Source organism: Jaculus jaculus, chromosome 2, assembly GCF_020740685.1.
Source record: "Jaculus jaculus isolate mJacJac1 chromosome 2, mJacJac1.mat.Y.cur, whole genome shotgun sequence".
NCBI classification, from domain to species: domain Eukaryota; kingdom Metazoa; phylum Chordata; class Mammalia; order Rodentia; family Dipodidae; genus Jaculus; species Jaculus jaculus.
Window position 1 is genome coordinate 3,107,457 of NC_059103.1, and position 17,450 is coordinate 3,124,906.

General features: G+C 49.9%; 1 protein-coding gene across 1 annotated transcript in view; it reads left to right on the forward strand.

The window, feature by feature from the left end:
- Foxk1 (forkhead box K1) overlaps positions 1–17,450 on the forward strand; it is a 91,195-nt gene that overhangs the window by 60,397 nt on the left and 13,348 nt on the right. Inside the window, exon 3 of the mRNA XM_004671311.2 lies at positions 16,839–16,995. Within this exon, the coding sequence (XP_004671368.2) occupies positions 16,839–16,995 (157 nt within the window). The remainder of the gene's footprint in view (positions 1–16,838; positions 16,996–17,450) is intronic.

A 17,450-nucleotide genomic window follows, 5' to 3' on the forward strand; every position in this document is an offset into this window, starting at 1 on the left:
AACCCACTAAGGAAAGGCCCAGAACACTCTAGATACAACAGAAAATCCAAGTCAGTATTCCCCAGAAAGAAAGAAGTAGGGGCTGGAATGATGGCTCAGTGGGTAAAGTGATTGCCAAGCCAGCATGAGGACCTGAGTTCAGGTCCCCAGCACTCACGTAAAAGCCAGCTTTGGAGGTGCGTACCTGTAATGCCACTTTGGAGAAGGCAGAGAGACAGGAGGGTCCCTGGATTGGACAAGAGAGCCAGTCTAGCCTAATTGGTTAGCTATGTGATCAGTGAAAGACACTGTCTTAAACACTAGTATACAGAGTGATGGAGGAAGATAACTGACATCAACCTCAGCCTCTACATGCACACACATGCATATCACACACACTCATACACATTACCCCCCAAAAAACAAAATAAAAGCAAGAGGTGAACCCAGGTATGATGGCTCCTGCCTGTCGTCCCAACACTTGGGAGACTTTGGTAAGTGGTTTGCAAGGGCCATGCTGAGTCGGGTGCTGAGGCCATGGTGCCCTCTGACCCCAAAGCTTCTCCCCTCCTCATGCCTTACCAGCAGAGACCAACCCAGTGGAGCAGGCAGATGGTGACCAGCACTGCTGTGGCAGTGGCGTCGGCCTGGCATGGCCCTGCAGGGGCAGCTGGAGACCCGAGAACCCTTCTTCCACCAGGCTAGGCTTGTGCCATACTTAGCCCCAGGCATGGGTGGCTCCTGTGGACATCCTCACATGGGCTCTGAAGGCTAAAGGTTATACATTCCCACCTCTCCAGATTTGCTAATGGAAGTATTTTATTTTATTTTATAAAGGTTTCAAGAGGTTTCATTGGATTAAGCAAAAGAAAGTGGGGCTGGAGAGATGGCTCAGTGGTTAAAGGTGCTTGCTTGCAAAGCTTCACTGCCCAGATTTGATTCCCTAGTACCCACATAAGCTAGATGCACAAAGTGGCACATGCATTTGGATTCCCTTTACGGTGCCTAGAGGCCCTGAGATGCCCATTCCCTGTAAATATATAAAATTTTTTTTTCTTTTTTTTTTTGGTTTTTGAGGTAGGGTCTCACTGTGGTCCAGGCTGACCTGGAATTAACTCTGTCATCTCAGGGTGACCTTGAACTCATGGCAATCCTCCTACCTCTGCCTCCCGAGTGCTGGGATTAAAGGCGTGCGCCACCACGCCCGGCTCAATATATAAAATATATTTTGACTTTATTTTATTTTGTTTGTTTGTGAGAGAGGGAGGGAGAAAGGCAGATAGAGTGGGCGCACCAGGGCCTTCAGCCACTGGAAATAAACTCCACATGCATGCGCCACCTTGTGCATCTGGCTTTTGTGGGTCCTGGGGAATTGAACCTGGGTCCTTTGGCTTTGCAAGCAAGTGCCTTAACCTCTAAGCCATCTTTCCAACCCAAATAAAATATGTTAAAAAATAAATAAGGAAAGGAAAGTGGCGAGAGTATGAAGAGCCCTTGCCCATGAAAAGGCAGGAGAGGGGAAAGCCCAGGAATGTTGTGACGGTTCCACTGACGTTAGGAAATCACGTGACTCAGACCTGATACAGGTAGAGGAACCTGGAAAGCTTCATGCCAAGAAGGCGTCAAGCTCAAGGTCAGCCCAGGCAACTTGGTAAGACCTTGTCTCAAAATAGAGGGCCAGGGGGCTGGACGGATGGCTTAGAGGTTAAGGCGTTTGCCTACAAAGCCAAAGGACGCAGGTTCGATTTCCCTACGACCCATGGTAGCCAGATGCACAAGGGGCTGCAAACATCTGGAGTTCGTTGGCTGGAAGCCCTGGCGCACCCATTCTCTCTCTCTCCCTCTTTCTCTGTCAAATAAATAAATAAAATATTTTAAAACTAGAGGGCCAGGGATGAGCTCTGTGGTGGAATACTTGCCTGGCATGGACGAGACCCAGCACTGAAAAGAATCAATGGAAGAAAGGAGGGAGGGAGGGAGTAATGAAATAAAGCAAGAAAAGGAAAAAATTGTTTTGATTTTTGCTTGGAGGGCTTAATAGAATATTTCCCAGTAATAAAAAAAAAGTTGCTATAGCCAGGCATATGCCTTTAAAGCTCACCTTCAATCCCAGCACTCCAAAGGCAGAGGCAGGAGGATCGCTGTGAGTTTTAAGTCTACCCTGAGACTACATAGTGAATTCCAGGTCAGCCTGGGCTAGAGTGGAACCGTACCTCAAAACAACAACAACCACAAAAACACAGTCAGTACCTAGTTAAGATACGGGGTGAAGCCTGGTGTGGTGGCACACATGGGAGGCAGAGGTAGGAGGATGGCCGTGAGTTCGAGGCCACCCTTAGACTACATAGTTATAGGTCAGCCTGGGCTAGAGTGAGACCCTACTTTGGAAAAAGAAAACTACAACAACCAAAAAAAAACGATATTGGGGTGAAACTATGTACATTGCACTGTTGGTTACGGGTCAGGAGGGACAGAGGTTCCTTGAAAGACGAGTAGGTGGCAGCCGTCACAACTGGCATGCTTCCTTAAAGCCTTGAGTTTTGTTCCTAACTCGCGTCCTTGATGCAGCCGGGACTGGGCGAGCCCCTGTCCCCTTGGGGATCCTGGTCCCCGGGTGAGGAAGTGTCCTGGGACCAGCTCTTGGACTCTGGGCCTTTAATTGTCACCACAAAGGCCCTCTGTTGCCGTGTGTTTATCTTTGCGCCGTGGAATTCCATTGAGCGTTTTCAAACCACAGAGGCCTTGAGGTTTGCTTGCCAAGATGACTTCTCAGGCTGAGTCTCTGCGGAGGGGTGGGGCCCACGTGTTTACCAACACGCCGCGCCCTTCCTTGGCTAGGTCCTAATTTGGAGTTTAGGACCGGCTCCGCTTGCCCGTCCCCATTGGCCAGCAGCCCGCCCTGAGCGGCTTGCCCGGTGCCTGGCCGCCCCTTCCCTGCCGGTCCCCAGCGTCCGCACCCCCGCAGGGCCTCCGCTTGGCTGGCCCGCCCGGGCGCTTTCCCAGGGTGGGTGTTCCGCTGTGGTCCGCCGGTGTGTGTGTGTTGTTTTGTGTGTGTGTGTTTTTAGTGGGGGCAGTTGTCCCCGCCCTGTAGGGCTGCACCCAGCAAATGAATGAGCTCTTTGACAGAAATTCTGAGACCTTTAGCAATCTGTTGACCTTTCTTCTTGTAAAGACCTGGTGATTTTAGGAAAGAAGCAGTGGGTTAATCATCTACTAGGGTTACTGAGAGACAGTCCAAAACAAGCTTATATCCACTCCCTCCTGAGGACAGGGATTTTAGGAGCTGCGTCCCCAAGGCTGGTCTTGATTTCTCAGGTGTGGCTGTGTGTAGTGAAACTGGCTTGTGCAGGCAGGTGTGGCACACCTGTAATCCCCGCATGCTGGAGCCAGAGGCAGGAGGATGGCAAGTTCAAGCCAGCCTGGGCTGCATAGTTAGATCCCCCTCTTAAAAATCGTTAAAAAAAAAAATCACCAGCGTAGTGGCGCACACTTTTAATCCCAGCACTCAGGAGGCAGAGGTAAGAGGATCACCATGAGTTCGAGGCCACCCTGAAACTACATAGTGGATTCCAGGTCAGCCTGGGCTACAGTGAGACCCTACCTCAAAAAAACAACCAAAAACAAAGAAATTGAACACAGAAAAAAAGTGTCTGGTGATTTTCAGCAAAGGTTAAGAGGGAAAAAGAAAGCTACCAGCTGCAGTGGCTTGACCTTTTAAAATTACGTTTTTGATTTTAAGCACAGTTCTTTCTGCTTCATGGCAGTTTGTTGCCATTGGAGATCTCTTGAGTTTGGAGGTTGTCTGCTCTGCCTTAGACATGCCGTGCCCTCCCTCCCATCCTCGGTTGCACTTACTGTGGCTTTAGTTACTTGCAGTCCAGAAATATCAAATGGAAAATTCCAGAAATGAATAAGTCTTCAGTTCTTTTTAAAATTATTTATTTATGTATTTTGCAAAGAGAAGGGCATCTGGCCACTGTGCCACTTTGCGCATCTGGCTTTACGTGGATATTGAAGAATCAAACCTGGGCCATCAGGCTTTGCAGGCATGAGCTTTTAACCACTGAGCCATTTCTCCAGCCCTGTCTTTTTTTTTTTCTCCCCAGGTAGGGTCTCATCTAGCCCAGGCTGACCTGGAATTCACTATGTAGTCTCAGGGTGGCCTCAAATTCACAGTAATCCTCCCACTTCTGGCTCCCAAGTGCTGGGACTAAAGGCGTATGCCACCATACCTGGTCCCTGTCTTTTTTTAAATTACTGAAAAAAATTGTTTTATTTCTTTGCAAGCAGAGACAGAGGAGAGAGAACGGGAGGGCCAAGACTTCTAGTGGCTGCACATGAACTTCAGATGCACGGGCCATTTTGTCCATCTGGCTTTACATGGGTACTGGGGAATCAAACCTAGGTCACTAGGCCTTTCAGGCAAGCACCTTAACTGAGCCATCTCTCTAGCCCACAGGTCTTCGTTGTTTTGTTGTTGTTGTTGTGTTTTGAGGTAAGGTCTCGCTGTGGCTCAGGCTGACTTGGAATTACTATGTAGTCTCAGGTTGGTCTCGAATTCTGCAATTCTCCTACCTCTGCATTCCGAGTGCTGGGATTAAAGGTGTGTGGCCCAGCCCAACCTTAAGTTTTAAATGAGCACCATTCTGAGCAGTCCTGGCCCGTGGGGTGTGCATGTCCACCCTGGCTGTATGGCCAGGTCTGTCTGGGGACTGCTAGTGTGGCTCCATGGTGGAGCCCTTGCCTAGCACACACAACGCCCTGAAGTTCCTGCACCCAAAACATGGTTGGTGTTGGCAGCCGAGTATGCCAGAGACAAGCTGCAAAGTCCCTTAGATGAAGAGGTGAGACTCTGGTGAATGAGTGCGTTCAGGAAGAAACGGTGAACCTAGGGTCCTGTGAGGCCTGCGGCATTCCCGGGTGCTCTCTGACCATGTCCTGCTGATGAGCGGTCTTCTGTCTGTATGACCGGTTGTCTGGCAGACATCGGGGTCCTCTTCCAGGAGGGCTAGCCCCCATGCATCTCAATGCAGCTTCAAGAACAGCGTGTGAATACTCAGGTCTCTTCGTCTGTGCTTTCTGCTTTCTGCTGTTTCCTGTCCACACCCACAAGCCTCTGCAGCCCCAGCCCCACCTGGTTTCCCTTCCCATCAGAAAACCTGAAGGAATTGAAGATTGGTTCCTCCGCACTGGGAGGTTGTGACCCTCTGTGTTCCTTTCTGGTTTTGTCTGCTGTCTACGTGCACTCCAGAAGCCTTTCACATCTCTGACAAATCATTTGTATTTATTTATTTATTTGACAGAGAAGGGGGGGAGAGCGTGCAAGTGCGTGCACCAGGGCCTCCAACCACCGCACACAAACTCCACGCCTGCGCCCCCTCGTACATCTGGCTGACGTGGGTCCTGGGGAATCGAGCCTGGGTCCTTTGGCTTTGCAGGCAAATGCCTTAACTGCTCAGCCATCTCTCCAGCCCTCTGACGAATTATTTTGAGTGAAGCTTGGTCGGGCAGTCCCCAGGTCTCATATGTTCTCAGTGGGATTTTCTGCATGGGGTCACTGGCACTGTATGTGGCAGGCCTGCTATGGGTTTCTGCGTGGACACGTGTGCACTGTGTGTGCACTGTGTGTGCGCTGCACAGCCCTCCCCAGATTTCTTAGCAAGGGAGCGGTAGGCTTCTTGAGGGCTTGAGGCTAATGGAAGCTGGAAAGCCAGCTCACGCCCACACTGTTGCTGGACTCTCTAACCTTACGTCTGTCTAGGAATAGCTCATGTTTAAGTATTTTCCAACTGAGAAGACAGTTAATCTTTGGAAGTAGCTCCCCAGGATATAAACACCAATGCATTTATCTAAAGAGCACAGACATTCTTGAAGACAAGCTTTAAAAGTTGGCCTGTGAATGTGTTCTTTCCCGTCCTTGTATTTTGTTCAGATTTAGAGGTAGAGGGAGAGAGTGAGTGTGTGTGTGTGTTACGTAATTCAGAAAGTAAAAATTCACACCCTCCCCTTAGTTCCAACCACATTCTCTGCCCTATGCCTGCGTCTTTCTGAGTCACAGGGATAGGTGACTGTCCCTCACAAGAGGTTTTAGATACCATACTTGAATTTCCTATTTGGAAATTAAGGATTCAGCCCCTGCCCCACATCCTCCTGGTGAGATTACATCATCCTTTGTTGGGTGTGTGTCAGCGTTTTCTGAATGTTGCCATGTCAGCCATTTCCTCCCTCGTGCTTCGGCTTGCTTTCCTCTTCTCGGAGTTCATAACTCCTCTTTTCTGCTTGATTGGTTGTCCCCTGCACCCTCTGGCTGGTGGGTGCGCACCTACAGAGCAAAGCCTTCCTATGCTGCCGCCTCCAGCCAGGCCTTGGCTCTGAGCCCCCTCTACCCCATGCCCAGGGGCTTATCTTCTCTATCTTCCATGGGAATTCCCAGAGAGAGAGGGTGTCTTTCCTGACTTGACTTCCTCTTTCCTGATGTGCTCCTTTGTGTTGTTGGGGAACATGCCTCATCTTCCTGGGGAAGTGTATGTTTAAAAAAAAAAAACAAAAACGATCCAGGGCTGGCTGGAAGATGACTCAGCAGTTGAAGGTGCTTGCTTGCAAAGCCCGATGAGCAGGGTTCAGTTCCCCAGACCCACGTAAAACCAGATGTACAAAGTGGTGCCTGTGCCTGAAGTTCCTTTGCAAGAGGCCCTGATGCGCCCATTCCCACACTCAACAGATAAATTGTGTGTGTGTGTGTGTGTGTGTGTGTGTGTGTGTGTGTGTGTGTGTGTGTTTTAAAAGGATGATCTAGCTGGGTGTGGTGGGCTACGACTTACACCTTTAGTCCCTGGAAGTTGAGGTGGGAGGATCTCTGTGAGTTCAAGGCCAGCTCGAGCACAGCCGACAGCCGGGCTGACATGAGGGGAGGCTCACCAGAACCTGGAGTGATGAGCTGGCCTTCAGGAGAGCTTGTCTTCCCCTCTTAAATGTATTTATAACCTTATGGGGCTGTGCCCGCCCTTCTGGCTCAGGTGAGCCTGAGAGACAGCTGATTGGTCTTTCATTCCTCTGGGCTGAGCAGGTGTGGACCCTTGCAGTGTGAAGACTGGCTCCTGGCATTTGCAGGAAACCTCTTACCATTTCCCTGGGATATGCTGGGGGAAGGCAAAGACTGAACCCAATGCCAGCCAGAGCAGGAACTTGTCTTGCAGGAGAGACTGGAGCCCAGACTTCAATGGGCAGGACCACACCTTGAATGCTTAGCTATGCCTACCTTATACCCTCATCCCGAAGATGGACTTGAGGGGCACTAGATGTCACCATTTGTTCCTCTTCCCACACTGTGGCCACACCAAGCAAATCTCCTTTCTCTTCTCTTCACCGTTAACTCATCTCTTAATTAACATGTCAGGATGAGTGAGTGAATCTGGCTTGTTGGAACTCCAGTGCCTAGGCTGTGACCCTAAAAACCCTGGTAACATGGTCTCTTTTTCCTCTTTTTATTGCTTTTTTCATTAATTTTTTTTTTTTTTTTTTTTTTTTTTTTTTTTTTTTTTTAGGGCTGGAGAGATGGCTTAGCAGTTAAGCGCTTGCCTGTGAAGCCTAAGGACCCTGGTTCGAGGCTCGATTCCCCAGGACCTACGTTAGCCAGATGTACAAGGGGACACACACATCTGGAGTTGGTTTGCAATGGCTGGAGGCCCTGATGCACCCATTTTCTCTCTCTCTCTTTCTCTTGCTCTCAAATAAATAAACAAAAAATTTTTTAAAAGTTTTATTAACAACTTCCATGATTGTAACCAATATCCTATGGTAATACCCTCCCTCCCCCTACTTTCTCCTTTGAAACTCCACTCTCCATCATACCCCTTCCCCCCCTCAATCAGTCTCTCTTTATTTATTTTTTTATCTTTATTTATTTGAGAGCGAGAGAGAGGGGGAGAGAGAGAATGGGAACACCAGGGCCTCCAGCCACTGCAAACGAACTCCAGACGCGTGCACCCCCTTGTGCATCTGGCTAACATGGGTCCTGGGGAATCGAGCCTCAAACCGGGGTCCTTAGACTTCACAGGCGAGCGCTTAACTGCTAAGCCATCTCTCCAGCCTAGTCTCTCTTTTATTTTGATGTCATCTTTTCCTCCTCTTATGATGGTCTTGTGTAGGTAGTGTCAGGCACTGTGAGGTCATGGATATCCAGGCCATTTTGTGTCTGGAGGAGCACGTTGTAAGGAGTCCTGCCCTTCCTTTGGCTCTTACATTCTTTCTGCCACCTCTTCCACAATGGACCCTGAGCCTTGGAAGGTGTGATAGAGATATTGCAGTAGTGAGTACTCCTCTGTTTTATTGTTCCCCCCCCCCCATGGTTTTGTTTCAGAGTATTTTCATCTTCTGTAAATATTGTTACTATCTTTGTGTGTGTGTGCACACACAGGTGCCCATGTGGCAGTCAGAGGACAATTTCTCAAATCAGGGTCTCTTGTTCACTACTGAACTTGCCAGGCACTGCCTGCAAACTTCTGGGTATTCTGTCTCTATCTCCCATCTCGCCATAGGAGGGCTGGGATCACAGATGCCCACCACTGTGTCCAGTTTTACGTGGATGCTGGTCCTCATGCTAGTGTTTACCACTGAGCGTCTCCTTGACACTCCACTTCTTACTGTCTCAAGGATAAATGTCTTTTCCTCTTTGGGGATATTCACTATGTTTTGTTTAATTTTTTAAATTGTTGATGTGCTGATGATTGAACACAGAGGCAAGTGTTCTACCACTGAGCTAGTCATCTATTCTACCCTGTTCACTTATTTTTTTAATATTCTGTTTAAAAAATATTTTATTTATTGGAGCAAGGGAGAGAGAGAAAGAGGAGGGGAGAAGGAGGGAGGGAGAATGGGTACACCAGGCTTCCAGCCACTGCAGACAAACTCCAGATGCATGTGTCACCTTGTGCATCTGGCTAACATGGGTCCTGGGGAATTGACCTTGGGTCCTTAGGCTTCACAGGCAAACACCTTAACCTCTAAGTCATTTCTCCAACCCCCTAATATTTTATTTTTATTCATTTGGGAGAGAGAAAAAGAATGAGCAAGCCAGGGCCTCTAGCCACTGCAAATGAACTCCAGATATGTGTGCCACCTTGTACATCTGGCTTACATGGGCCCTGGGGAATCAAATCTGGGTCCTTTGGCTTTGCAGGCAAACACCTTAACTGCAAAGCCATTTCTCCTGTCCCTATCCTCTTATTTTTTAAAATTTATTTATTTGAGAGCAACAGAGAAAGGGAAAGAGGCAAAGAGAGAGAGAGTAAGAGAGAGAGAATGAGCACACCAGTGCCTCCAGCCACTGCAAACAAACTCCAGATGCTTGCGCCACCTTGTGCATGTGGCTTACATGGGTCCTGGGGAATCAAGCCTCAAACTGGGATTCTTAGGCTTCACAAGCAAACCCTTAATGCTAAGCCATCTCTCCAGCCCCTATTCTCTTATTTTTGAGACAGTTTCGTATATACCCAGGCTGGCTTTGAGTTCCTGTGTAGCTGAGACTGACCTTGAAATCTTTTCTGTATTTTATTTTTTAAATTTTTTTTGTTCATTTTTTATTTATTTATTTGAGAGCAACAGACACAGAGAGAAAGACAGATAGAGGGAGAGAGAGAGAATGGGCGCGCCAGGGCTTCCAGCCACTGCAAACGAACTCCAGACGCGTGCGCCCCCTTGTGCATCTGGCTAACGTGGGACCTGGGGAACCGAGCCTCGAACCGGGGTCCATAGGCTTCATAGGCGAGCGCTTAACCGCTAAGCCATCTCTCCAGCCCCTTTTCTGTATTTTAAAAAATATTTTCTTTTTCTGGGCATGGTGGTACATGCCTTTAATCCCAGCACTTGGGAGGCAGAGGTAGGAGGATTGCCATGAGTTCGAGGCCACCCTGAGACTACAGAGTGATTTCCAGGTCAGCCTGAGCTAGAATGAGACTATTCCTCGAGAAAATAAATAAATAAATAAATATATATATATATATATATACACACACACACACACACATACATATACATACATACATACATACATACATATATTTGTTACTTATTTGAGAGAGAGGGAGGGACAGAGAGAATGGGTGTACCAGGACCTCTAGCCACTATAAACAAACTCCAGACACATGCACCACTTTGTGCATCTGGCTTTATGTGGGTCCTAGGGAATCGAACCTGGATCCTGTGGCTTTGTAGGCAAGAGCCTTAACCTGTAAGCCATCTTTCCAGCTTTGTATGTATGTATGTATGTTTATTCATTTATTTGAGAGAGAATGGCCTGCCAGAGCTTTTGCCACTGAACTCAAACTCCAGACACACATACCACTTTGTGCATCTGGCTTTACATGGGTTCTGAGCAATTAAACACAGTCTATCAGGCTTTATTTATTTTTTTTTTAAATTTTTAATTTGATAACGACAGACACAGAGAGAAAGACAGATAGAGGGAGAGAGAGAGAATGGGCGCGCCAGGGCTTCCAGCCTCTGCAAACGAACTCCAGACGTGTGCGCCCCCTTGTGCATCTGGCTAACGTGGGACCTGGGGAACCGAGCCTTGAACCGGGGTCCTTAGGCTTCACAGGCAAGCGCTTAACCGCTAAGCCATCTCTCCAGCCCTCTATCAGGCTTTGTAAGCAAGTATTTTTAACTGCTAAGACATCTTTCCAATCCTGACCTTGAGCTCCTGATCCTCCTGTTATGCTGGAATCATAGATATGAGCTAACATACTCATGTATTTTATTATTATTATTTTGGTTTTTCGAGGTAGAGTCTCACTCTACCACAGGCCTGGAATTCACTGTGTAGTCTCATGGTCACCTTGAACTCACGGCGGTCCTCCTACCTCTGCCTCCCGAGTGCTGGGATTAAAGGTGTGTGCCACCACATCTGGCTGTATTTTTGTGTGTGAGATTTTGTGCTGTTTTTGTCTGTCTGTTTGTTTACACTGAGTTGCCCCGGCAGGCCTTGAGCTTGCGATCCTCCTGCCTCAGCTTCCCGAGTGCGGGGATTTCGCGTTGGTGCCGGCAGAGTCGGCTGCAGCGAGCGCTTCCTACAGACCGTGGCCGCGCCCCCTCTTACTCTGTCAGGGCTGTTCTCCTGAAGCTGCAGTCTGAGGGGCTCCACTTTGACCACCGGAGCCAGCATGGAGGAAGGTGATTTCCATCCAGCGTGACCACTCAGGGCCCTGTGCACAGCTGTTCTGAGAAACAGCCATCCTGCAGCTCCAAGAAGGCGTATCTTGAGCGCCAGGGCCCCCAGTCAGATTGGTTTTCTTCAGTTCATGGTGAAACGGGCGCTAACGGGCTGTCCATACTTGTCAGGAGCCCGGGACACCTGCACCAGGCTGAGCAGACACAGGCAGCACCAGGGCCTGGCTCTAGGGTGTGACCACGCTGTCGTGGGGCCAACACGGTGTTATCCTGGCTCAAGTGGCAGCAAAACAGGCCCGGGACAAGCCAGCCTCCAGGAGCCGATGCTCAGGTCTTCAAGCTCTCGCTGATCCAGGCTGCTTCCCAGGCGACTGGAAGACTGTGGCATCCCAGTCCCGCTCATCCGTAAATCGGGAGTGACAGGATTCACCTGCACAAGAAGGGCACTGCCATACGTTCTTCAGCTCGCCCCCTCCCCCCCCCACACAACGTGCTCCAACACACGTGGGCAGCGGAGAGCCTGCGCTCTGCCAAGTCCTAGGGCGCCTCCAAGATGAAGCAGGTCTCTATGTCCCACAATGCCCAGGGCCTCTGAAGAGCCAGGGCTGCCTCTGCTGGGAGCAGAGGTCCCCTCCAGATACTAGGTGTGTATGTGTTTATTATTTTGTTATTGCTGTCATTTGAATATTTTATTTATTTATTTGAGAGAGAGAGAGAGAGAGAGAGGGAAGGGCAGACAGACAGAATGGACACACCAGGGCCTCCAGACACTGCAAATTCCAGACACTTGTGCCACCTTGTGCATCTGGTTTTATGTGGGTACTGGGAATGGAACCCAGGTCCTTAGGCTTTGTAGACAAGTGCCTTAACCACTGAGCCATCTCTCCAGCCCTGTCTCCCCCCACCATGTACATGTGAGGTAGGATTTTACTCTCACCCAGCCTGACCTGGAATTCACTATGTAATCTCAGGGCGGCCTCAAACTCATGGCAATTCTCCTACCTCTGCCTCTCAGATTAAGTACTGGGATTAAAAGTGGGCGCCACCATGCCTGGCCTGTTTGTTTTGTTTCTGAAGTAGGGTCTCACTCGAGCCCAAGCTGGCCTGGAACTCACTTTATAGCCCATGCTGGCCCAGGACATTCTACCTAACTACCCCTGGGCCATTTTAGAGCCCTGAGCCCTCCAGAGCGCAGGCCTGCAGTCTTTCCTGGGTGAAAGCAGAGTGGCAGATGGCAGGCACACACCTGCACCTGCCAGCTCACAGGAAGACAGGTGAAAGGTTTACTGAGAAATGAGATGCTTGCAGGACTCAAAAGCTGAGTGAGTTGAGGCCTGTTGTCCCCGACCATGTGCTGCTGGGAAACCTTGCCATTAGGGCAGTGGTGGCCGTAGCATTGTACATGTCCTGGCTGTGGGCACATCAAAGGACTCTAGGCAGATGCTCTGTCATGGAGCCACGCCCCCAGCTCCTCACTGGGGGATTCTAGGCAGGAGCTCTACCACTGAGCCACGCCCCAGCTCCTCACTGGGGGATTCTAGGCAGGAGCTCTACCACTGAGCCACGCCCCCAGCCCCTCACTGGGGGATTCTAGGCAGGAGCTCTACCACTGAGCCACGCCCCCAGCCCCTCACTGGGGGATTCTAGGCAGGAGCTCTACCACTGAGCCACGCCCCCAGCCCCTCACTGGGGGATTCTAGGCAGGAGCTCTACCACTGAGCCCCACCCCCAGCTCCTCACTGGGGGATTCTAGGCAGGAGCTCTACCGCTGAGCCATGCACCCCAGCTCCTCACTGGGGGATTCTAGGCAGGAGCTCTACCACTGAGCCACACCCCCAGCCCCTCACTGGGGGATTCTAGGCAGGAGCTCTACCACTGAGCCACACCCCAGCCCCTCACTGGGGGATTCTAGGCAGGAGCTCTACCACTGAGCCACGCCCCAGCCCCTCACTGGGGGATTCTAGGCAGGAGCTCTACCACTGAGCCACACCCCAGCCCCTCACTGGGGGATTCTAGGCAGGAGCTCTACCACTGAGCCACACTGCAGCCCCTCACTGGGGGATTCTAGGCAGGAGCTCTACCCCTGAGCCACGCCCCAGCCCCTCACTGGGGGATTCTAGGCAGGCTGTCTAGTGCTGAGCTATGTCCCTAGCTCTCTATTTATTTATTTGACAGAGAAAAAAGGAAAGAGAGAGAGAAAATGGTTGTTCCAGGACCTCCAGCCACTGCAAATGAACTCCAGATGCATGCGCCCCCTTGTACATCTAGTTAATGTGGGACCTGGGGAATCAAACCTGGGTCCTTTGACTTTGCAGGCAAACGCCTTAACCACCAAGCCATCTCCAGCCCTCTGTTTACTTTTTGATTTTAAGTGCTCAAGTTGGCTTTGAACTCATTCTGTAGCCCAGGCAGGCCTTGAACCATGATCGCACCTAACTGCCCGAGCGGCTGTCAGGACAGTCTTGCACTGCTGGGCCTTGCTCTTGCCTCTTCCCTGATTCCAAGTCTGCCTTTGCCCAAGTCCTGTGTCTCACTTCTGCATAAACTGTCCGGCAGGGCGGGATGACCTCGGCTTTAGGTTTCACCCTCTGGAACAAAAACAAGTGTTTCCTGGCATCACTTACACAATACCTGCTGGGAGCCAGCAGCATGGCCTCTGCCGCCCTCCCTTGCCACCCGTGCCATCAAAGCTGCTGGGGACACACCCTCTGTAGACATCACAGGGTGTCAGATGCCCCACCACCTTCAAGCACTTGACACACTGAGCTATCTCCCTCCCCCCTTGAGTTTGTATTTTAGGCTCAGAACTAAGTTTAGGCAGGCATGGTGGTTTACACCTGTAATCCCAGCACTTGGGAGGCTGAAGCAGGAGGGGTACTGTGAGTTTAAGACAAGTTTGGATTGCATAGTGACGCTGTCTCAGAAGGAGAGAGAACAAAAAATAATGATAGGGAAAGGTTATTGTTGTTTCTTTCCTCTCATAACCTCATTCAGGTTGCTGATTAAAATTTCTGCATGCCGGGCGTGGTGGCACACACCTTTAATCCCAGCACTTGGGAGGCAGAGGTAGGAGGATTGCCATGAGTTCGAGGCCACCCTGAGACTACATAGGGAATTCCAGGTTGGCCTGAGCTAGAGTGAGACCCTACCTCAAAAAACCAAAAGAAATAAATAAAAAGAATAAAAAGAAATAAAATTTCTTCATGTATTTGGCTGGAGAAATGACTCAGTGGTTAAAGGTGCTTGTTTGCAGACCATCATAAGAGGAGGGAAAGATCACGACATCAAAATAAAAGACTGATTGAGATGGGGAGGGAATATGATGGAGAATGGAATTTCAAAGGGGAAAGTGGGGGGAGGGAGGGTATTACCATGGGATATTTTTTATAATCATGGAAAATGTCTTTAAAAATTGAGAAAAAATAAGAATTTTTTTTAAAAAGGTGCTTGTTTGCAAAGTGCAGTGGACCAGGTTCCATTCCCCAGCACCCCCATGAAGCCACAGGCACAAAGTGGCGCATGCATCTGGAGTTCATTTGGAGTGGCAAAAGGCCACCCATTCCCTCACTCATTCATATTCTCATTCTCTCTCTCCTTGCAAATAAACAAATAAAATATTAAAAAATAATTTTAAAAAATAAATTTCTAGCCAGGCATAGTGGTGTATGCCGTTAGTCCCAGGATTTGGGAGGCAGAGGTAGGAGGATTGCTGTGAGTTCACGGTCAGCCTGGGTGAGGCCCTAACTTGAAAAAACTGAAAAAGAAAAAGAAAGAGAAAAAAAGAAATCTTGCATGTAATTAGACTTTATCTGGGTCTTACAGACACAGGACAAGGAAGGACTGGAATGTGCCAGCCAGAGAAGAAATTCTACATGCATAGAACTTATCCATGTCTACCACATCTGGAGGGGTCCAGTGGAAAAAGTAACAGGAATTCTCAGGCTGCAGTTCTTAGAATTCTGTGTGGTTTAGGCTGGCACCATCCTACAAAGCGGTCATGACCCAGGATGCAATTCATCCACCTTCCGTGCATCCGTTGAGTAGTTCCTGGCTCCTCCCATGTGCAAGTTTCCTGAGCAATGACTGTAGGCAGCTCCCAGGAAGGAGACAGGCCAGCAACCCCTGGGTTCCATCCTAGGCCTGAGGGTTGAGTTTTGGAGCTTCATGAGACATCCCTGCAGGGGAGACAGCTCCATGATGAGGAGGGGCGGGGAGCATGTGCAGCAGGAATGGAATACTGCAACCTTCCAGATGGTTCCTCAGGGTGGTGGAAGATCACTCCAAGACTGGGCCTCCTGCTACCACAGGCTTTGCCAAGGGTGACATCACAGGCTGGCCAGGTAGTGACGTCTGGTCTGGACTCCCAGTGGACTGGACACCAACAGGAATGCGTTTATTTTGTTTTTTGAGGCACGATCTCACTCTGGCCTGGTATTTATTCTGTAGTTCCAGGCTGGCCTGGAACTCACAGCAGTTCTCCTACCTCTACTCTCTCTGAGTACTTGGATTAAAGATTGTACCAGCATACCCACCTCCTTTAAAAGAATATTATTTATTTAATTACAAGGAGGGAGGGAGAAAAAGAGAGAGAGTATGAATGGGCATGCCAGGGCTTCTTGCTGCTGCAAACTCTAGGTGCATGTGCCACTTTGTACATCTGGCTTTTAACATGGGTACCTAGCTGCTCATGTTTTGCAGGCAAGCACGTTGAATCACTGAGCCATCTCTTCAGACCAGGAATGCTTTTGTTGTCAGTCCCACAGCCATTACAATGTTCTGAAGGTTTTGAATAGAAATCATTTCTCAAACAAAACTGTGGTTGGGTGGGCTGGAGAGATGGTAAGACGGTAAGGTGTTTGCCTGCAAAGCCAAAGGACCCAGGTTCAATTCCCTAGGAGCCACGCAAGCCAGATATACAAAGTGGCACGTGCATCTGGAGTTTGTTTGCAGTAGCTGAAGACCCTGGCACTCCCATATTCATATTCTCTCTCTCTCTCCCTCTTTTTCTCTCTCTCTCAAATTTTAAAAAGCCGGGCATGGTGGTGCACACCTTTATTTCCAGCACTCTGGAGGCAGAGGTAGGAGGATCACTGAATTCCAGGTCAGCTGTGGCTCGAGTGAGACTCTACCTCGAAAAACCGAAACAAGAACACTAAAAATCTTTGGTTGGGTGACCCAGGGCCTATCATCATCCACAAGGGCTGGCTGGGTGCTCCCTCCACAACTGTGCTGGAATTTCCCAGCCCACTGCTTGGGCCCTGGTGCTCCGCATCACTTCCTGTCTTGGAGGTCTTATTGTGTGGTTAGTTAATTGCTGAAGCCTGTTCTTGGGGTGCCATCTGGTGGACACCTTCTCACTAGCCAGCAGCACCTACAGATGGAGACGACACTCCTTCTCTTGCCTGAGCTGAGGTGCTGTCCTCAGGCCCTGCTCATGGGGTGGGGATGGCCGGTGGGAGCTGCCTGGCTGGAGCCGAAGGGGCTGTGGCACTCCTCCCTACTCGGCACCTGGCCTTGGCCTTGGGGAAGAGGGTACCACTGGAATACAACTTGGCATATTTCTCAGTCTTACAGAGGGTCACACAGGGCGATGACGATGTCTCCAGTGGGGGAGGGGCGAGACCGCCTCCCCTCATCACCCAGGGTGTCCCTTGGTCCTCCAGCTGATGATGTGTATTCTTCCCTCTCCCTAGCGTCCCCAACTCCTGCCCAGCCAGTCCCCGTGGAGCTGGGTCTTCGGGTTACCGATTGGTCCAGAACGTGACATCGGACCTGCAGCTGGCCGCGGAGTTTGCAGCGAAGGCCGCCTCTGAACAGCAGGCAGACACGTCTGGCGGGGACAGCCCCAAGGTCTGAGCTTCTTCATGAGCACGCGTGTGGAGACCGAGACCCTTCGTCAGTCTTCCCCGCCCCTCCCCTCCACCCCCACCAACCCTCCCGCACTCCCGCTTTGCATTCCTTCCCTGCCCTGGGAACGGGCTTGGCCACTCTCAGCATGGCTTGCGGCCATGTCATGGGCCTTGCTTCTCCTCACTCTGTCTGCTGTTGCTGAAGCCACATGAGAGTTTTGATGACCCCAGCCCTCTTGTTACTTTTTTGGAGACAAGGTCTCACAAGGGTGGCCCTAAACTGGAACACCCCCTCCCCGCTTGCCTCCTGAAGCGCTTTTGATTATGGACCTGTACCACCCAGCCTAGCCACGTTTTTCTTGTAATTTTGTATCATTGCTCATTTCATCTGATAACTGACTTCATATGTTGAGAAGTAAGAAGTTTCAGAATTACAGTAAAGAAAGGAACAAATTT